Below are 23,300 nucleotides of genomic sequence, written 5' to 3'. Positions count from 1 at the left end.
AATAGCGTGGAAGAATATGAAGAGTTGAAAACTGGAATGGGTTGAATCGGTTGAAAAACGTGGAATTAAGAGGTGAATAACGGAATTTTGGGGAATTTAGTGGAATTTGGTCGAATTTGGTGGAATTTCAAATTTGAAAATGCGGAATTTTTGGGAAGTGGGAATTTGGGGAATAGCGTGGAAGAATATGAAGAGTTGAAAACTGGAATGGGTTGAATGGGTTGAAAAACGTGGAATTTAGAGGTGAAAAACGGAATTTTGGGGAATTTTGGGGAATTTGGCGGAATTTTTGGGAAGTGGGAATTTGGGGAATGTTGAGAATCTTTCCCAATGTGATGTGAATGTGCTGAATGACGTGAATTTGAAACTGGAATGACGTGAATGTGAAACGTTGAATGTGCCATTGAGAATGAATGGGGAAAAATTTGTCGGGAATTTGGGAATTTTGCGGAATCGGAGAATTTTCGGAATACCAAAAATGGAAGCGCTCATCTCGGGAATAGTTGGAATGAGTGAAAAGTGGAATGGAGTGAATGGGTTGAATTGTGTGGAAGAAGTAGAAGGACAGAAATCGCGGAGAATAAAATAGAATAATAATAATAATAATAACTAGAATTTGCAATTTCTGGAGAAATTGCGTGTGAAGGCGAAAAGCTGAATTTTTTTTTTGGGGAATACTGTGGAATGATTTTGGAATGAGTTGAATTTCTCGAGAAACGTAGAATTTTGAGGTGAAAAACGGAATTTTGGGGAATTTGGTGGAATTTGGTGGAATTTGGTGGAATTTCAAATTTGAAAACGCGGAATTTTTGGGAAGTGGGAATTTGGGGAATAGCGTGGAAGAATATGAAGAGTTGAAAGCTGGAATGGGTTGAATCGGTTGAATAATGTGGAAACTAGAGGTGAAAAACGGAATTTTGGGGAATTTGGTGGAATTTGGTGGAATTTCAAATTTGAAAATGCAGAATTTTTGGGAAGTGGGAATTTGGGGAATTGCGTGGAAGAATATGAAGAGTTGAAAACTGGAATGGGTTGAATGGGTTGAAAAACGTGGAATTTAGAGGTGAAAAACGGAATTTTGGGGAATTTTTTGGGAATTTGGCGGAATTTTGGGGAAGTGGGAATTTGGGGAATGTTGAGAATCTTTCCCAATGTGATGTGAATGTGCTGAATGACGTGAATTTGAAACTGGAATGACGTGAATGTGAAACGTTGAATGTGCCATTGAGAATGAATGGGGAAAAATTTGTCGGGAATTTGGGAATTTTGCGGAATCGGAGAATTTTCGGAATACCAAAAATGGAAGCGCTCATCTCGGGAATAGTTGGAATGAGTGAAAAGTGGAATGGAGTGAATGGGTTGAATTGTGTGGAAGAAGAAGAAGGACAGAAATCGCGGAGAATAAAATAGAATAATAATAATAAAGTAAAAGGAGTAGAATAACATATGTGTGAAGGCCTTCGCCTTCACACAAATAATAATAATAAAGTGAATGGAGTAGAATAACATATGTGTGAAGGCCTTCGCCTTCACACAATAATAATAAAGTGAATGGAGTAGAATAACATATGTGTGAAGGCCTTCGCCTTCACACAATGAATGGAGTAGAATAACATATGTGTGAAGGCCTTCGCCTTCACACAATAATAATAATAATAATAATAATAAAGTGAATGGAGTAGAATAACATATGTGTGAAGGCCATCGCCTTCACACAATAATAAAGTGAATGGAGTAGAATAACATATGTGTGAAGGCCATCGCCTTCACACAATGACTTGTGGACTGTCTCGTTTTTGTTTGCTTGTTTATCCTGTATACTAAATCATACGCGGCAGCTATATTAATTATTTTACTTAATGGCTCGAGCAGCTTGGCTTGTGTTAGCTACAACGGCACTAACATTAGCTTCAAGGCGAGATAGTGGTTAGCATGCTGGGAAGTCAGCTGCCATTCCGGTAATCATAATCCTTCACTTCTGACATGTAGGTTTAATTTAATATCATGGCGACAATCAATGATCAAAACTTTTCTTTAACATAAACTTTTTTTCCACCCCAGACCCAGTGGTGGATGTCTAAAGTTTCAATGTCGCTACATATGTTAACAGCTGCTGTTCTTGTCATTTCCACTGTCTCCTGCTGCCGATGTTCCCCCGAACAGACGGAGCACATTCTGCCACAGGTTCTGCTAGAACACGCATGGTGACACCAGCACTCTGCCCCTAATAATTAATGTGTCAAAGCAAACGTCAATAACACGTGGGCTGTCTGAGTCAAGGATTTGTTTTGCAAAGAAATAAATAGAAATTGTCATAAATAAAAAATGCCAGCCCCAAAATAAAACACCGTTCACAGTCCCGGCCGTTTGAATTTATTTTGCGTCATCGGAGAGAGTGAGCTACATTTTCTATTTCTGCATGAATCTTTAGCCAACTAAAACTGAAATACGGCTGTGGCTAACGGTAAATCCATTTTTACAGAGAACATTGAGGAAATTACCGACTTGTAGCTTCGCTTTAAATATTCATATCATGGCTGTTTGATCAAAACTCATTTTACGGCAATTTTGATTCAAAAAATGTTAATTTAAAAAAACAAATTGCCATTCCACTTGAGACTCTCAGCAGAGTAATAATAGTAATATAAGTCATATTTGGATGAATTTCTTGACATATTGTTTTTTTTGGGGTGACCAAATATTGCACAAATGTGAAAATCTCTAAAGAAAACAGTGCTGACTTAATGCATGCTTCAGAGTCGCCTGTACAGTGTAGAAAAACTCCCCCAACTCCAGGTGGATATGTAAAGTGGATACCAGGTGTGTTGCAGGAATATTTGATCTTTCTTTGACCTACTTTTGTAATCTGTGCTTCCCATGCTTCCCTTTTTTTCACCATAAAACAAAACAAAAAAATGTGGCCATTTCAACTTGTGGAAAAAAAAGAATCCATATTAAAGCATGTGACATCAAGCGCTGTATGGTAAAACAAATGAATAAAATAAAAACAAATGGAAAAAAAAGAAAAATAAATACAAATAAAATGAACACAAATGTAATCAGATGTATTATTGCAATCTGAATAGGCCCATTCAGTAAATTGGAATGTTTTGGTCAAAAGATATTAAGAGGTTCTTGGAAGAACTACATTGGAAAAAATAGAAAAGAAGCAGATTGGTTGTTAATCATCGGTTAATAACTGTGTCAGAGTCCCTCCGTCCCCATTTCATCATGTTGCAGAAGATAAATCGACACAGAGATGTATAAACTCGGCTTTGGGTGGCAGCCGGCGCTTTGGGATGCCTCAGATGTAGGTTTTTCTCCTTTGGCCCCAACACACAAATCAATTTAGATAAAAAAATGATTTGTTTTTCGTTAAAAACATCAAACGCGTACGTCCCCCGTTGTTCTAAATCCAGTCAGGTCCAGATTATAAACCTTTGAGGTGACAAATTCTCAATGGAAATTATATATTGACGGTTTTCTACAAATGTTGATTTTGTCGACGCCAAGGCCTGCCGCTTCAATTCAGACAAAAGTGAAATCAAGCATGCGCAAACAAAAGCTGATCGTGTCGGTTCTCAACACTCCGACACGTTCAAACCGATGACTAAGTTTGTTTACTAGACATTTCCGTTTATTTGAAGTTAGCTAAAAACAGGAAATAATTCAACACGTTTACTCGCAAACCGCTTATTCATTGGACAAAAATTCAACATTCACAAGTTACAACACGGTGACGTTATCGTGTCGGGCTCCCAGATTGCCTAAAGGCTTGAGGTTGCGTAAGGTAACCTCCTCAGACTATTTGGGTTTTGAAATATGCAACTCAAGCCAAAGTAAAAGATCTCAGGAGAGCCAGCTAGCATAAAGTAAGCGAAAGGGCTGTTCCCTCTAGCAAGAACGTTCTCGGAAAATAAAGCAAAGTGTGACAGGATGAAAGGAGACGTTCATTTGTGGCTTCTTCAAGGCTGCTCGTTGTTGATGCGAGATCATTAAGTTGCTCTTGTAGAACACACAGGGCCATTGTGTGTAATAAATCTTCAGATTATTCTCAATTAAAGGGGAAACAACAAAAAACAACTAATTAGCCAATTCATATGACAAGCACATCAAGATACAATTAGGAGTGGAAAGTCATTTATGTGGTTTCTGTTGCTCTGATTTGTTTTCTCTTTTCCATGTCGGTTTTGATGCCTTGATTACATCAGATTATATTCTTTCATGGTTATTACTTGTAATCCGTCAGCAGCGATTCAAAATCTGTGTCGTGCTCTCAGTGGTCAAGGACATGTTTGAGGCAAATATAGCCAACCCAAATTACTGGACGGACAAAAAGGCCCTGGCCCATTTTCAGCAAATTATTTTACTTTCTTGCTTTCAGACATGTTCACATTCAGAGAGCATTACGTTTTCTCATTCTGCGAACGCTGTGTGTTAAAAAGAAATTCAAAGTGTGCGTCTTTTTATTTGAGTTAAAAGAAGCACGTTGGGTTCTCGTCACTCCTGTCGGAGACCGAATAGGCTATGCGTGTTACTCCAGGCAACGATGCAATTTTATTTTTAAAGATAACAAGCAAACAACGCTTTGAATTTGAACTCAGCGTGCCTCCAATGTGCCTCCAAAGGCAAAAACTTCAAGAGGAACCCGGTCGGCTGTCTTTGCGGTCGATTCAGTTCGCTCGGTGAGCCTTTTGGACTATTTGACTCCGACGTGAATACGCAGGCGGCAAACCTCAAGCGACGGCTGTAATTACAAGATCGGGTTCTCTGAATGGCATTGCTAGCCTTGATCTCGGGGTATGACTGGGCCTCACTTAAAATAGGAAGGCCACATGGACTTGATTTGGGGGGGTTATTACTTGGAGAGGCTGAGAGCATGCCAGCTTGTTTCCAAGTCGCAGTTGCCGTAAGTCATGAAATAGCCAAGAATGAATGAGAGAATTGGGAAATCATATGCAGCTGAAAGGAAACCCTTATTCTTTTTTTTTCTTCCTCATTACAACCTTGTTGAACCCACAGGCTGGATTTACAGTGCAGGTGTCCCATTCCTATTTTGTGCCTCCACACGATTCTATTTAAATCTATCGAGCCAAATTACAGTTTTTACTTGCACTGAATAACATGAAATGAAACGTGTGTTTAAAACGCACCGGATTACATTTTTTTTTTTTATTCAGCACTTCTGGGCTGGAATTTTTTTCTCCGTCTTCATTTTGCATATTTTTTACTTGACCCTTTGTTATTTTCGTAACACCAATCCCCCTTTAGTACTTCTCCTGGACTTTCACTGCATCCAATTTTCTCACTGAGCCTCCTTCTATCCTCGGGCCTTTGGGTGTAATCAGACAGACCATGATGGGCCAGTCTAAGAAAGCCTCCTACGTGAGGAGAAGGAGGTAGAAGGAGCAGATGAGCGCCAGTTGTACAGAAATTAAATAAACTCTCGTTCCCATTTGGAAACAAAACTACGTGATGATTTTTGATTTTGTGCGCTAGCATTGCTTGCTGAGTGATGAAGGACTAATAGCAGAGAAATGCGCGGGGAAAAAAATAAATAAATAAAGCCCGAAGTGGTATCGACTTGAAGTAAATGCCATGAATCAGAGATACTAACAGAATCTGAAGAGTCTTTCAGTGTAAATGATTCACCTGATGGAGTAAAACAGTTGAGGTGTTAAAAGCGGGATATTTTACTTTCAGCCGATCAATTGCCAAACAACACATCTGGAATGCCAAGTTGTAGGGTATGATTCTTAAGCGGGAAAAGAAAATCTGTATTCCGGCAAGTAATCATTTTATTTTGACTGGTAGACAGTCAGATCGACTGTACATTTCTCGCCTGTGCGCCATGAGGCACAAATTTAAACCAAGCCAATTTCCTTTTCCTTGAGTTTACAGCACTATTTTTCTTTGTTGAATATTAGAAAGACTCATAAAGCATAGAAGGATATTAATGTCAAGGTGATCGTATCTTAGTAAATACTTTAAGATGGTCGTAACTACGTTGGAATTCCAACGACGATATTGCATAAAAACATAAAACAGTAGTCTATATTGACACATGGGTCACGATCACAGTTAGATTTCATATTTTCTTTTTAAGACAATAAAAGGTATGACAACGGTTTGATTACACAAGGCAACCTGTCTTTTATTAAGAAGCTTCCATAGGAACCAGAATGTCTCAGTGAAGAGAATTCAAGAGAACTTACTTCTGGCAAACAAGATGAAGGTCATTCTTTTTTTTTCTTTTCTCCAGCTTGAAACATGACAGAGAATAATTGAAGAAAGAGCCACACAGTAAGATTTCAGAAGAAAAGCTTCCATGTGACAGACGGCATGCTAGCTTCCCAGCAAGGCGTCCGGCTCATGTCACAGTGCCATAGACGATAAAGACCTAAAACTTGCTTGGCGTTCGAAAGGATTCCATTGGCAAACTGAGAGACGGATTAGCGAACATAACTAAAAATTTGCGGCGATGTCAACAACACGTCGTCCTGAAATCAATTTAGCGGTGACCTTAGCATTAGCAGCTAGCCGCTAAGCAAGTCCTAGACTGGCGTGAGCTTAATTCTTCTTTAGCCAAGCAAAAATAGATATTTTTTTCATCCAAATACTCTATTCATTACTCAATACAATTTTCAGTCGGATATCCAAATACCAAATTATTCAACATGACATCATCTCGGAGCTGTTAGATCCGCACAAACATCCGTTACAGCACAACTCATCTGGGAAGCATAAATCTGCTCCATATTGATTAATATTCAAACAGAGATTCTACCATTGCGTTAAAAAGAAACAATTCATTCAATGAATCGATGGCTCAAATGGATTCAAATGTAACTGTCGGGAAACCATACAAATGTGTCTGGAGATCATCTAACTAATGATTAATTTCTACAGGGAGCGGTATATGACGTCATTTCATCCTTCAATCTGCTTGTGTCATTCTTGCGTGTCAACAGGAATGCTGCTCATTCAGGTGTACGGATCCTTTGGGAACTTCTTCAGTTACCATCTACTTCCGTAGGAGAGCAGAGCGGAGGGGGGGGGGGGGGGGAAGAAAGAGTCCTCCTGGGGAAAATAAGCCGATGAGCACAAAGCAAAAGCGTATTGTGTTTTAGGTGTTATGACTCAAGTGCTGAAACTGCACATCGGTGCGCTGCAGCTACACAGTATATCATGGCGGAGAGCAGCAGAGCAATAATATCCTTGATGTGAGCTGTGGAGTGCGCGGCATGTGGTTGTTATGGACACCAAGATCATGACGCGGGTGTGCAAACGTATGATATGATCCATATGATGGAATCATTATTTTGTGATGAAGTGCTTTTTATATTCTTGAACAGTTTGGACGCCCACGTGCGTACATCGTAAGTACTTGATCTGATCAATTTGGTGCGGTGGGAAAGTGTGGCAATGTCCTCCGGCTCCCTCGTGACCAACTCGGAAACATCCGAGCTGATCACACTGATTATTTGTCTCGGTTAAATTATGTTCACTATCGCTAATGAAGTTGAAATTGGAATTAAAAGTGAATGCTGAGAGATGAGAACGCACACAAGCCGGGGAAAGAAATGAATAGCAGACTAAAATGTAGGCTCGTATATTGCGGTCATACAATTTGGAAATCAACCAAAATCTGACTGGAAATCTGTTTTTTATCGTTAAGTTTTGGATGTTGCATTAGAATTTTCATGATTGTTGAGAGGCTAACAGAGTATTTGGAAAAGTTTAGTTTCAATGGCCGTAAACAATGACTCAATTAGAACAGGTGTCGATTAATCGATTAATTTTTACAAGTCTTAAAAATTCATATTCATTCAAACTAAGTTGAGCCCTACAGAGAATACCATCAAGCATTTCTGTGAGTTTTTAGACAAATATGAAATATTAAATCTTCCAAGCGGCCCACAGAAGAAAAAAAAAAACATTAACCACATGACGGGGACAACCGATGAAAGTTACATTTCCACGTCTTTGTCACAATTTGACATTTTGTCAGAAACTTGAAAAACGAACGATTATTTAACAGCAGCGGGATCATTTGAAAAGTTTACAAGCAACTTTCTACCTTTTATTCCAAACCTTAAAGCTCCTCTGTTAAACACACACAGACACACACACACACACAAAAAAACAATACTCCAGTCTGAGCCAAATGGGTGCATTTCAGTTCAGCTCAATACTCAAAGGAAAAAACTGCTACAGTCTGTTCTGAAAATGCTGCCGGAGCCATTAAACCAAAGCAAACTTGTGCATTTTTTAAATGAAAGCAACAATGCAGTGGAAGTTCAATTTTCAAATAAAATTGGTCCATCCTTTTATTTTCCAGAGTCTATGCCAGCTGATTTTAGGCACAAGGACGTCGACATCCCTCGCCAGTCATTAATGAGCACATCTACAGTGAAGATAGACATTCAGTCACTAATTGGGAACAGAAGTCAGGCGATTGAAGCATGACACCATCAGAGACCGCAGTAGCATATTTATTTTCTAATTTCCATGCAGAAGAGGGTTTTGTTAAATGATCTAGTGCAACCAATTCAGACAGATAAAAATAGTTAACAGACTCTGTTCTACACTATAGTCTGATGTGATTGCCTCAAGCTAACCAGCTACGCTAATGAGGCAGACACAAAGAATTAATTCTCAAATTCGCACCAATTAACAATTGAATGCCTTTTCCAAAGGTGGAGAGAACCAACAGAAAATCCATCAAAACTACAGGAAAAACATAAGTAGGGCTTGGCTGGAATCCCAAAACTGAAAGACTAGCAGCGTAGATTGTGCTGCGTCGAAGTTCAAATCCTCCACGTTTTTGACTGTGAGCACCTGCATGATGCTTATGTCAGTATTTGCGGATTTAAAGAACAATTAATACGTTTTCTAACAGCGGATAAGTCACCCGCTTGACGCTTAGCTTCACAAGCAGTCAAACGGGAAGTTCTCGTTGCAATTTGCATGAGTGAGAAAAGCCTTGATGTCATAATCTCTCCTGCTTGGTGGGCTGACGTCCGTGACAGTGAGCTCCTCTTATTATCGACAACGGATGCTGTCGAGAAAGATGAACAAATCCCTTTTCATTTATTTGTCATGGATGAGTGTTTCTCTGCCTCGCAGTTCAGAGGTTCTGGGTTTGAATCTCTGACTTCCTTCTACATGCACGTTAGGTTCATTAAATCGACTGACTGTCAATAGATGTGAATGTGAGAGTGAACGGTTGTCTATATGTGCCCTGTGATTGACCGGCGACCAATCCTAGGTTCAAACTATCTCTTGACTAAAGTTTGATCCATGATGGATGGATGGATGATTATTTCTGATTCCTTCAAAAAAGACCTGGAAGAGGCTCCCCAAACATTTTTTCTTTTTTTTTTTTCCTATAGCACGTTCATTTGGCTGCAATGGGCATAATAACATTCACAGATATTTTGTTGATGAATTCAATAAGGATGCTGGCAGGTTGTTGGTGCAGAAAAAAAAAAAAAAAAAAGTCATCTGTAGTAACTTACCACCCCTGTGTCCTCCCTCTCGGTTTGCGGGGGAGCCGCTCCGCTCAGCGGCAGCATCCACAGAATGGGTAGCAGAAGCAGCATCTCTGCGCATATATTCCTCGTCCACTTGGGAAAAGCCAGAGCAAGAAATTCACGCCCTTAGAAGCCGGCTGGTACAGCAGGGCTCGCGCGACAACCCGGGAAGCAGCATCCAGTGAGATGAAAAAAAAAAAAAAATGAAAAAATGAAAAAAAAATGAAAAAAAATAAAAAGTGAAAAAAAAAATGAAAAAATGAAAAAATACAAAAAAAAAAAGTCCTGCAGTTAAAGTGTAAAATGTGCAAAAACATTCAACCTCATTATAGAACACATTGAAAATATTGAACAGGTGAGACGCACCGCACCTGTTTGTGCAGTCCGACTCGGAGCTTTTCAAAGCGCCAACTAATGATGCAAAGACTAAAGGAATATTCCGGTTCGGATAAAGATCCAGCAAGCGACGTGCAGTAGTGCTCCCCTCATGACCGGAGTGGCTCCAGGCAGCTCTGCTCCAAGTAAGTAAGCAGCTGCACAGGACACACAGATAAGCATACGGATGGTTAGTGGCAACGCAGCCTACTTCTGGGAGAGACCATCAAAATAAAAGCATGACACTCTTTTGTGGACGCTGCCATACCTGGTAAGCTTATCTGCTAAATTTAAACACATTTACCTGACTATGAGCTTGAGGGTTTGATTGTGGGGCTTTTTTTTTTTTTACAGAAGCCTGGAGATGCCCATGTGGTGTAAATATTTTTGGACTGGGCTCAGTCATTCAATATTCTGCAAAGTTGTTAAAGACGTTTGAATATAAAATCACTTAAATTTCTCGGGAAAGGTGATAGAACGTCAAATGTAGACTAATTACAATTATTTTTTTCCCCATCTGCATCTAAGAGTCTCCCATATCATCGAGTAATCATGTCGTAAACCTTTTCTGTCCGACTGCATTTCTACGAAATGTTACAATCCATAAATTGCCCTGTTGCACAGAAAAACGATCCAGCATAAGAAGCCATTTGATCTAGTCTTGCATGACCAAGCAGCTAAATACCCCCCCCTCCCCCTAAAAATTAATAATCATGGTTCATTTGAACAAAAGGCAACAAATCATCTGCAACCAAATCATTGGCTTCAATCAGGAGCTTTTACTCTGAAGTGCGTTTCTTTATCTTCCTGTTGGCTACCATAGAATCATGTGGGCTTGGTTTAAACAGCTGTGAGAGAGTTGAAAAATTGAGGGCATGCTTCAGTTTAGGCTGTCATTAGTCCCCCCCCCCCCCCAAAAAAAAAAAGAATTAGATCATAACAAGTCTTCAAAGAAAGCATTACTAACTGGCTGCCCTGATAATGTGAAGCAATATAATGGTGTTAGGATTTTCACTATATCTGATTCTACTGCTTTTTATTTCCCAAAGCACGGATAATAATGCTGTTTGTTGCAGAATTATAGAGGAATTAACATATAAATTTCTATTATGTTGCTGGAGCAGAATTGAGCTTTTCATTGGTAATTGAGTTTATTCGACTCGAAAGCTTCACCGGTCGTTTGGGGAGTTTTGTTGTCCGTGTCTCATAAACAAGCGTGATCTCGTGTATCAGTTAAAATAAGCGGAATTAACTTTAGAGTCAATTAAAAAGCTATTGTTAGAAGTATCTGCATTTCATTTTCTTATTTGAAAGTAAAGCCATTGAGGGAGCTTAATGACAAAGTCACCCAAGTGGAAGAATGAAGTTGAAGCCCTCAATGGGATGATTATCCACCTTCCGGCAATACCATCTCCGAAAACCTTGAGATAAGAATTCATGGCTGGTTATTATTGTGTGTGCTCCAGGGTGGTGGCAGAAAGACAAGACTCTAAACGGAATTTGATTCGAGACAATTAACTGGCTGCTTTAGAACATGTCATCTGATCAAATGAAGAATCCACAGAATCGTTCTGGTTGATTTCTGACTAGTATTCTATTGTCCTGAAGAAGTGATATCTGCAACCTGCAAACATTCCTGAACTTGTACAGTCACTCCTGGTTAGCACCTCCATAAGTGCCATGGCCAGAAGGGTAACAGTATCTCTTTGCACATTTTCAAGAGTGTGGAAGAAATAGCAGGAGACAGGCCAGTACATCAGGAGAAGGGGAAGGGCAACAACCCAACAGCGAGACAAATTTCGACTTCTTTGTGTAAGGAGGTGGAGGAGGAGCACTGCCAAAGACCAACATGCTGACCTTCAACAAGCTATGTGAGCAACCAACCAAGACCTGACATCCAGGCCAGACAATCAAACACAGTGGAAGGTTTTTTTTTTTGCTTCATTCAGTGCGTGAGGAGATAGTTAGCTAGCTCGCTTAGCTAAAGATGCAAGATATTTTGATTTTTTTTTTAAATGTTATCCCGTACAGAATGCAAATGAATCAAATCACTTCGGCAACTGTGCTCCAAAAGGAATTAAATGTTTGGTTGTGAGACGTTACGCTTGACTCAAAGAGATGCCGAGTGTTTGAAAGATGAAAGGTTTTAACAACACATCAGCAGACAACGTTAACTTTGATAATAGTCTTAGTCGGAATGAGCAAATTATCTCCTAAGAAACAGCTTTGGTGTTTAATGAATGAGCTTGGGTGATGGCACACAAAAGACTTGAACATCTTTTTGAAAGACCTCACACATCAAAATGGTGCACGAGTGTTCTTATTGCTTTCATGCTGTGTTGTTTACTCAACATGGACCAAGACAGCAAGCTGCGATCATCTAATCGATATTTGTGAGCCAGCTTTCGAGTATTTACATCTCCAGCTAGTCAGTAAAAATATTGCGAGGAAAATTCCATCCCAGTACAGCATTTTCATTTACAGGAAAGTCTACTGGGGTTTTAAAAAGAAAATATTTCTTCTTTCTTCCATGAAGGGGAACAGGGTAGTGTGGGGAAAAATAAATAAAAAAATGTGTTCATCCCAAGAGAAATTAAAAAGACCAGTCATGGGTCAGTTTTGAAAAAATGCAAATCCATTTGCTGTAATCTTGAGAAGGTTTTAATTTAGCTGACACGAGAACGTGTGCAAATGTTGTTTTGTTGGCTTCTACCACTGGCGGAGCTAGGATGTTTTCCTTGGGGGGGGATTGTAGGGTGGGGGCAAGCATATCTCAGGGAAAATAAGTCAATTATCTGGCCTGGCACCTGGTATGCTTCAGGGGTGGTGGTGGTGATGGGGGGGAGGCATTGCCCCTCCGCTGCCCTTTCTAGCGCTGCCAGTGGCTGCTACTGCTGGCATGAAGCCCCCCCCCCCCCCCCCCCCCCTTCAGACAAAGAGGATGAAATATGCAGGTTGAAAAAAGCACCACATTGGAGTGCTGTGCACAGGCACTTCTCATTCCATTACCAACCATTTGAAAAGACGCTCCAAAGTGCACTCGTGTTCCACGGCAGCTTTGTTATTGAAAATTAAAATATATCCAGGGTAGCGCATATTAATGTGTTGTGTATGTATTAAAGTCATTCGACTGATGTAACAAGCTTCAAGTGGACAGCAATAGTTGCTTCACATTGAAACGCTGATGGAAAATCTGCCCCCTGTTTAACTCATACTTAATGGAATTAGTTTTTCGAAATTGTTGCAAGGCAGAGTGAATTTTGCAAGGGTTTGAAAAGGAAAAAAATGATAGCAACAACCGGGCCATTCTCGTATATTTTCCATTAGGCATTGTGTAAATCTGTCAGAATCAACGATTAGTCCTGCCAGCTTTCGTAAGTATCTATTCAAAAATAAAAGAATGGAAGTCTGTTTTGGATTTGTGTCACATTTAGAAAATGCTCTTTAGATTATTCTCATGAAAAATAATGAATTGTGTTGGAGCAATTTGTTGGGTCAGAGTGCGACAGAATTTCAAATCGCGACGCATTGAATGTCACGGCGGGTTCATTATGTTTTGGTGTTTATTTCATTTTTTAAAACAGACCACTTCAATATATTTCTGTAACAACAAACAGCAAGACCATCTGTTGCCAGACATTTGCATAACAAATAGTACATTTACATAGGAAAACAAACACATTGAAAATACTCAAATCAAATATACAGCTAGAGAATAAATTAATTTCTCACCATTGCACATTTCATGATACTTAGCATATGCTTTACAGTTCTTGTATTTAATTTAACCAGAGTATGACAGTTGGGGGATTTTGTTCTTTGGCCACAACAAGAGCAGCAGTTGTAAGACACTCATTTGCTCATAAAAGCTGGCTCAGTCCTGAACAATTTGTCCTGACTTCTGAAATAATGACGACAGAAAAAACAAAAAAAAAAAGACCCGTTGCTCGTGTTCCCGAAGGTTCTTTCTGCTCGATGGCAGCGAAATTGCAAAGAGTAATAGCTGCCTGTATCTAAATGATTAAACAAATATACGTAAAAGATGAATGCTATTCTTTTCTTCACTGTTCACTCTCTGTGACGGAAACTGTTGAAATGGTCTTTGTTGTTTTTCTATTTGAAATACTAAAAGGGAGGGAATTGAATTTGAGATGAAATTGATGTCGACGTCCACAATGGTCTGTTCGGTAAAGCGCGGCCCAGTACAAAGAGAAGCGATGCTTGTCTCCAGCGTTTTAAACCTCCACAAACATCTTTCTTTCTCTGCTTTCTCGACTGAGTGCACTTGGTTTCAAAATGATACTTTGAAGAAAAAAAAAAAAAAAGTACATCAGTTGTATGCTTTCTGTGAGCATAAATGGAAATGTACTGTGGTTGCTTCACGAATGGAAGCCCTGCAATCACCAATGGGTATTAAGCCTTAATGGGCAGATACAGATAAAGCAGATGGTGCTGTGGTGAGAAAAGATACTGGATTTTTTTTTTTTTTTTTTTGGCAGGATAGTGATTCAACGGCAAAATTATCTCCTGTAATGCCGTAGCACTACATGGCACAAATGATTGTGACGTCATGAATTCCACCTAGCAACAAGTGCTGAAACTAATTACTACCCCCACACACATATATGTGTAAATATATATATAAATATATATATATAAAATAAATATACATGTGTAAATATTATATATCTAAAATAAATATACACGCATACTTGTATTTTTCCATGCCTACTGTGAGAGGTTGTTGCCCGGCTATTTTTTGGCATACTTGATACTAGGAGAGCTTCACACTGAAATCACCCAGTTCCATCGATGATGTGTGAACATGGTGTGTGTAAGTGTCGGTGAAAAGTGTAAAAGACATTTGGAGACTGCTCTAATGGAAAGCGTGCTCAGCCGGTGGCATGAGCGCGACCTTAACATAGGTCATATCAGTGAAAGTCATCAATGATTTAGATCAACACTATTCTGCTTCAACAGGAACCGCTGGTGTGCGGTCACAATCGTTCATCGATGAATCATTTTCAATTCTCCTCCAATTTCCCACAGTGGGACGACAGGTGACTGCTTTTTACTCTGCGGCAATGAGCTCCATCATCCCACCTGCTTTTTTTTTTTTCCTTTTTAAATCAGGCAGACTCGCTCCATTTGTGAGCTGCAGCAGAGAGAAAAGTGCAGTTAATGAGCTCTGATTAAAAGGATTTTGTCTTCAGATAGGAGAGATCAGTTGGATTCTCGTCGGACTGTGAGGAAGAATAGAGATCTAACTTTCTGCTGCTTGCCTTCGTTATAACAGTTAGCAATAGAGAAATTAGGAAATTGAAAGAAACGGATAAAGGCATGGGAACTTACAGGTCTCCGTGGAATGAATATGACCCATAAAACTGCGTTATTACAATACTGCGAAGCTGTCTTTATATTGGATATTTCCCCAGCTACACAAAAAAAATTAAGAAATGTTTAGTGAGTCTATTACCATTTCGCACACGTGTAAAAAGTCGTTCTTTTAAAGGCTGGTTTAGAATATGTCAAAATGTCTTGGTGCGTAGATCCCGGCACGAAAAGCTAGTCCCGCGCTTTGTATGAAGCAGACAGAATTAGGCCATGGAAACACCCCAAGGAATCCCATTAAAGGCTTTAATATTAGCTAGTAGCAATGAAACAGCGAGGTTAACACGTAGTCATCCCATTTAATAAGCATCCCGCAGAGCTCACTTGTGGCGTGGCACGCGATTGTCATGAGGCATGCACCAAAGTCATATGAATGTTGAAAAGAAAAACAAATATGAGAAGAATAAAATTAAGGGATTGAAGTTAAAAATACGTATATATTATTTCAGGAATAAAGTCAGAATATTGTTGATATTTTAAGTTATAATATTCCTCTTTTTGTTGGATTTGATTCAAACATTTAATGATAGTACGCAACTAGGATATAGTAGGTAGCAGGAATTTTGACAGCTACTTGATAAATCGGGACTTTATTTTAAATATATTGTATTTATATATTATTATATATTTTTTTGTCTTTCCGAACATGTTTGGTATTTTTGGTATAGTTCTGAATTCATCTGTCTTCTGTCAGACCTGCTAGCTAGTGCTAAGCTAACCCGTGACACATTTCATTATCTATTCCCCCTTGTACATTTCTTTCATCCTTTTTTATCTCTTTTTTTTTTTTTGTTCTGGCCATAATACAGCAAAAGCCATATTACAGTGTCACTCTAAAATCATTTTTGATAAATGGAAAAGATGAAGTCAACGTGACACTATCATAAAACTGAGCAAAATCCCGTCGAATTGAGAGCGATGGCAAAGTAGAACAAGACCTGAGGGAGAACTTTTTTTTAAGAGTGCCCATAAGGCACAACCAATTACTTACTTGGAGATGATGTTACAGTGTCAAATGTTTTAAACTCTTGACACTTTTGCAAGTGGCATAAAAGGCTTCACGCGTCCTTCGGCAGTTCCGTAAGTGCTGATGGCGGTGAAAAGAAAGAAGTCCAGACTTCATTATGTTGTGGGCAATCTACTACACTGCATCCGACTGATTTCTTTGAAGTGCGAGAGTACTTAAATGTAACAAATTGTCGAAAAAAGAGGTGTCAATGTCTTTTTTGAAGTGATTATAAAGAACCAAGGGGGAGTATAATAAACTCCTATGCCATTATGTTTTAATTGCCTCCATCATGAGCAGGATGTTACAACATGCATTGATCTCTCGTTGGCATACCTTCACACGCCCCTTTATTCTTCTGGCATTCCCCACAGGTCCGTCGTTATGGCCATAATGTCATCCAGGCCTTCAAAATGGGTCAGGAAGGAAAAAAAAAATATCAGGCATAGGTTGTGAAAAAGAGTCTGCACCAATTTAGCAATGTTAGCAAGGAACTGTCAGATGCTCAGGCACCAAGATGTAAACTTCCGAATTAGACATGCTAATCACTAGCCTAGCATTTTTCTTCTTTTGTTGTTGTAAATTACATGAGTGGCCCCGATGTCTTGGGGGCAATTGTAGCGGTGCCCCAACTCCAGTAAAAGCCATTGCGAGATAACTAAAATAGAAATTCCAGCTATTATATCTTCTCAAAGACAATTAACTTTTGTTCCTTTGCCTAATAGATGGATTGACGCCCCGCTAGCTTTTCATATAAAAAGCCACTGGCTTTTAAGACTGACATAATCATGACGATAATCTATTAGCAATTAACACTTTTTTTTGTGCCTTGCTTACAGTAGCACGTACAATTGTCATCAGTTTCAATTAAAAGAAGCTCAAGTGAAATTGAGAACAAAGCTCATGCATATCTAATGCGCGTTTAGTTGCCCCCACCTGAATATCTATTAATTACTGACTAATTGACAGACAGCCAAGAATTCACAATGAGGTAATCGTGAGGGAACATTTGCATTAAAAAGATCATTTTATTTTTAAAAGACTCTGTTTACACACTAGCAAGTAGACTGCACGTACACATCAGCCGAAGAGCGTCATGATCCTTCTTTTTTGCTGTAAAGCTTCCACGTCAACCTCCCACCAAAAATGTCAAGTTGGTTGCACAACACTATCTTGCCTCTATGAATACTTTTGCTGTGTAGAACACCTTGCAATGCCACAGGCATTGCAATGAGATCATTAGGACCATGAAGGGATAAATGTCATATAGCAAGCTGAGGTGAAGTGAGATGAGGTCAGGAACACTCCCACTCAATGTAGCAAACATTCATAGGATTTGTGATGTGAGGAAAAATCCACCAACTTCCACACATATTTGAAAGACTGGTTTGGAAAAGTTAGAAATTGGGGGGAAAAACTAATGCTAGGAGTTGTATAACAGTTGTGTGCTATCTATAGGAAGTGGGAGTTAGTAAACTGCCAAAAGAGTAGCATACATGAGTGATGCAGGGTCATTGTTCAAGTGGCGTACCTCAGGAGTCATGCATAAGTACTCCACACTTTCTATTTATGCGGCCAAAGAAGATAGAAGGAGACCTCGTTTTCATTTTATATGCGTGACATGGACACGGAAAAAAAAAAATGGGATTCAGATAACTCAGTCGTGCTACCTGAATGCGTAAAGTGAACAGATGAGCAGATGAACAAAGATATACTGCATTACTTGTAATTTTTCAATTCAAATTTTCCGACCTTTTTCAGAAGTAAAATGTCATCAATTCCCACAGCGCACCTGTTAATCCCGCAGATGTGTCTCGGCACAGTGGTTGAGATTCACCGCTTTAATGCGAGGAGAGTGTGACATTTAACACCTGACATTCACCCAAATCAGATTTTGCCGATGCATCGTCGGAATGCGCAAAAAACGTAATGGTTGTGTGCGCTTGTGTATTTTTTAGGGTGTCAAGATCAAATCAATGTGATTTAAAGGCTTAACCGGTTACATACGATTCCTGTCACAACAGTGAATATTTTGAATCCTATCTTGGAATGTGATGAATGTCATAACACACTAACATAACATGACCGCGTCAACTAGGTCAACGATGTATTGTGATGTTTCTGTGCGGCCCATAGCTACAGTATGTATCAACTTGTACATTAAACTGTAGAAACTCTGAGCAGCCATCGTGCCTTGAATCCATTTGGCCTGACAAATGAATCTTTCTCGTCTCCATTTGGTCCAAGCTTATAAATCGTGCTTGTTTGTGTGTTTGTGTTCAGTGAATGTAACCACTTGGAGGAAATAAATTAAGAGCAAAAAAAAAAATATATACATTTGGCCAGATAATTGTTGCGGAACAGAGCTAGAAAGACTTTGTTTGTGGATTTAACATCTTGGATATCGGTATATTTGTATTGAATTCATTTAATTTGCATTTTTATTAAAATACAAAATAATTATTTACTATCATTGGCCATTTTCCAAGAAGATGGGGTTGGGTAAAAACTTTCTTAATTCACGCCACACCACAAGAAAATCCATCAGACTAATCTTAAAATCCAACAGATAACTTGCAGACTTTGGTTGGAATGAGAAATTATATTTTTGTGTGTACCATGCTTTAATGATTCATGCGTTGGGAGATTTTTTTCCCCCGAATGTTGATCTTAGCATGGAAGCCGGAAATCCTTCCCCTCATGCCTCAACGTCCCTGAGTGCCTAACAAATTGCACTTGAGCTGCCATGCACAATTTAGTGTCCACAACAAAGGAATCTATTTACTGCCTTTGTGCCGATCTCCATGCAGTCGAGAGGTGCTCCGCCAACTGTGACTGCTTATACTCGCGAATGAAGCTCATTACCGCACGTGAATATTCATGTTTTATTAGTAAATGTCAAAATGTCTCCATTGTCTCCAGTTTTAGTACGTTTTCTCAAATGCAGATTAATCCAAATTAATGGGTGATTTTCATTAATTGTGTCGATAATGTGAACTCTGGATTTATATATGTACAAAATATATCAAGAGGTGTTTATTTAGTTGTTTTATCGATTCGTTTTCGTTGATATTCTTTTTTTCAATGATATTTCAGGCATTTGAAGTAGATGCCATTTCAAGGGCTTCCAAATATCCTCCGACAAGAGATCTACAACCCACACAATGCCCCTCAAGAAGCCATCGGAAAGATAAACACAGCCCTCCAAAGGGCCAGACCTTCAAAATGCCACCTCTTGGATTTAGTGTAACATAATCCACCTGCAATCTCCCAATAGCTTCTGTTTGAGGGAGTTGTTGTTCCTCATAAATCGACAAAATGCTTCTTTTTTTCCCTCCCTTCAGGGCTAAATGAGTGTCGGGACACACTAGGAAAAGGATTCTGCTCTATGAGATCATCACCTTCTTAAGATTTGTGCGAGACCTCGGAAGTATACTTTCGAAGTATCGAAGTTCAACAATTATGAGATAATTCATTTATTCATAATTTCCTGTCTGGAACATTGATTCTAATGATTGCTTTTTCTCTCTTTATGTGCTAGCAAGAATGTGACGTAGGGTTTCATAGAATTTCCTACAATTTGCTTTCAAGTGGTGCGCCGGTGCGCCACAGCACTGCAAACTTCAAAATAAAATCTGACCTTGTTTTATGCATACACACTTCACTACACATTGAGAGGTCCTGACATCATTCATACATATCTGTAAAGCTGAGGGTGGACAAAAAGAAATACATTATTTTCTGCCTACTTTGAGTTCTGAGGACAAGTTCATCTAACCTTTCCTTAGTTTGAGAGGTATTGATCGTTGTGTCTCACTGCAAGCACTCATACAAGCACATTTTCCAAAATGCTGAACCACGTCCATTATTATTCGCTCGACTCCCAGAGTGCTCGTGCAAGGCTAAAAGCAAACGCGATTGAAAAATATCAGGCACCGACCGTTATTCTACTGATATATTTTACGTCTTCATAATTTTACACGTCTATTTCTTATCAGTGTTCCATTAAGACCAGAGCTCCTACAATAACGCCGTTTATTCGCAGGGAGAAAAAAAAACGTCACGGGGGCGCACGATGACGCAAACAGATCTTAAAATAAAAGCATCCATCTCATGAAGCCATTGAGAAGCATCGTCCGGTCGAGTATTACTTCCAGTCGATCCTAATCGTGTAAAATATCGAGCGTACCAATGTATGAAAGGATTAATTAGGGGATGAACGCCGATCCAGAGACATTCCCATTTTTCAATTTAACTGGATTATCATCGTCTTCTTGAGCTCCATGAAATTGCCTGAGCCGCCTGGATTGCGCGGCACGCTTGGCCACAGTCACTTATGTGCCCTTCAGTGAGCAATGGAGGAGAGGGGAGCCATTATCCTGCATAAGAAGATCCATATCCTTCCACTCTCTCTTCCGTTTTAATCTTCCTCTGTCATCTACCTGTAAGTATTCCCTTTGATGCATTTTTATCTCACAAAAATGCAAACCAAGGCAAGATACCGTCCATCGATTCATGGTAGCCATTTTCCGGAGGGCCTCTTCTCATTAGTAGCTGAGCTTCAGACAATGTGTACAAAAAAAAATAAACATAAATATATATATATATATATATATATATATATGGGGATATGATTGCCGGGAATATCCTCCTCTTAATGGATCGGTTGACTTCATCATGTTTCGAATTTTTCTGTGGGTGGCCCTCGGAAGAAAATATAACAAACGGGCAAAAAATCAATTTGTAACAAAGTACAACGAGTCGTACATCATATGAAAGCTCGGGATGAGAGCTTTCTATATTTGTGATTATTTTGTCAATATAGCCATCGGTACCAACACAATGACCGCGAGAAAGCATTTTTCTTGGAAATGTCACTGAATGTCACGAATAACTGGATAAATAAAACCAGCGGGTGTTTGGGAAACACTATTTGTTTTTCACTTGAGTCAGGTTGCAATTTTATTTCTCTTTGACACATCCTTTCTTTCTCTCTCTCTCTCTGCTTTCACATCCGTCCAATCTCTAGAATTAATCTGGTTAATGGGCCTGGCCTCTGTGCAGTTGTGTCAAAAGGCGAACACGCACCAAACGGCGACCATGCATAGCGCACAAACATATTACCATGAGAAAGAAGCTTTGCCCAAAACATGATAATAAACGTAAGCGTCGGCAATCCACATCCTCTTGCCAGACCTTATTTCATCTATTGCCTAAGCCGCCCCAAAGGAGGAGGAAGTGTTTGATTTATGACTCGGCTGATTTGATTATGTAACGCTTTAGGGTAGTAACGGGTAACTGGAAGAGGCGGGGAGCACCAGAAGTGACTCTCGGGAATGGGACACGGCTTTTTCCTTAATTGCACGACTAAAAGGGACACGTGACCAGATGTGAGTATCGTCAAAGTGGAAACAAGCAAAAAAAAATAAAAAATCATAATTGAGTTGGTTTTTTTTCTTTGAGCTGACCTTTCTAACTCCTTGATGTCCTTTTCCGATTCGTATGCCCCAATGCACCTGCCCCTGGCAGACATTTTTAGGTAATTGGGGTCAAACTCCCTGTTGGGCTGTTGAGAGTGTGATTGGCTAAGACAAAAAGGTAAGACAGAATCACCCTCCCTGACGGCAGATAGGGAAAGTCACTCAATGACATGATATTCCCTGAATGTGAAGTGTGATTGAATACCCAGTGGGGCAACTAGTTTGCTGAATGGAAGATGGGTTGTTTGACACTTGACACAAGTAGAAAGTACAGTGGGCCTTGAAAGTAGCCCTGAGGTGAACTTGTTAGGCTCCATCCCTTCCTGCCTCTATCCATCCCTCCTTCCATTCCTCCCTCCCTCCATCCATCATCCCTCCATCCCTCCATCCATCCCTCCATCCATGCATCCATCCCTCCATGCATCCATCCATCCATGCATCCATGCATCCATCCATCCATCCATCCATCCATCCATCCATCCATCCATCCATCCATCCATCCATCCATCCATCCATCCATCCAAATCCAAATCCCCCATGGGTGCGTAGATGACTACCATATATTCATAGTCTGACCAAAACTAGACCTAATTTGTCAGAGTACATCGATTACCTGAAGAAAACTCGAGTCAGACACACTAACCACTAATCCACCATGCTGCTGCTATAAAAATAAAAAAATAAAATAGAATTAGTATCTCAATGACTGCCAAGTAATAAGCTTGAAAATGCTGCCAGCACATGCTTTTGTGAATAATAGCACCAGTTTGGGAGCAGTGGCACACTTACAATAACACGAGCTGAAAAGGAGCATCAACAAATGCACCAGCAGCCTTCCCCTTATCTGCTCTCTGACAATGAAATACGGAGGTGATAGTCAGATCTGACGAGTGCAAGCTTGGCACAAGCGCTTGGATAGAAGCACACGTAGTCAAAAAAAAAAAAACATGCTATCAAGCGCAAACACACAACCTTTCAGCCCTTAAGCTTTTAATCCACAGATGAGTCGCAGCCTGCTAGACCGGACGGGTTCTTTGATTTGCCGCACGTGTCGATGATGTGTTGGCGTGCTTGTAAACTACTTGACTTTGACTACAAACACTCGAGCTGCTGATTGCGACTCTTTTTGAAAACGTGGTGAATTTTTGCCGATAGGAGCTGCAACAGGGAGTGCCCACTTTTGGTGCTAATCTAGTCTTGATTAAATCTGTTTGTACATGCTGTGCACTAGTTTGACTTCCAGCTGCAAGAAAAAAAAAAAAAGTGCAAATCACTTACTGCTGCTTTTTATGTAATCACACATTAATTCACTTTGAATTCTTAGTGGGGGTCTTCATGTTTTAGGCATTACTTGATGATTAACCTTTTGGCCAATGGGAATGGAACAGCTGGTCTGTTTCCAGGTGAGTTTCATTTCAGAACACCTAAAATACTTTCTCGAATACACACGTTTCCAAGAATTGGTGAGGCGATTCATTCATCAGCTATTCCGCGCCCTGGCCTTATGCTCAA

At 39.7% G+C, this 23,300-nt stretch overlaps 1 protein-coding gene across 4 annotated transcripts in view; it reads right to left on the bottom strand.

Annotated features, from left to right (window-relative positions):
- The window catches only part of mmp17a (matrix metallopeptidase 17a), a 79,604-nt gene that overhangs the window by 49,450 nt on the left and 6,854 nt on the right, over positions 1 to 23,300 (bottom strand). For 3 of the 4 annotated variants that reach the window (XM_085926801.1, XM_085926802.1, XM_085926803.1), the window contains exons 3-5: positions 16,645 to 16,714; positions 9,908 to 10,069; positions 9,522 to 9,629 (exon numbers count right to left, since the gene is read on the bottom strand). In XM_085926801.1, coding sequence (XP_085782927.1) covers positions 9,522 to 9,605 — 84 coding nt within the window. In that variant the 5' untranslated portion in view covers positions 9,606 to 9,629; positions 9,908 to 10,069; positions 16,645 to 16,714. The other variant, XM_085926805.1, reaches the window with a different exon arrangement.

The sequence above is a fragment of the Syngnathus leptorhynchus genome, chromosome 12 (genome assembly GCF_054491065.1).
Source record: "Syngnathus leptorhynchus isolate UIUO chromosome 12, UIUO_Slep, whole genome shotgun sequence".
NCBI lineage: Eukaryota > Metazoa > Chordata > Actinopteri > Syngnathiformes > Syngnathidae > Syngnathus > Syngnathus leptorhynchus.
This window is presented reverse-complemented; position numbering and strand designations above follow the sequence as displayed.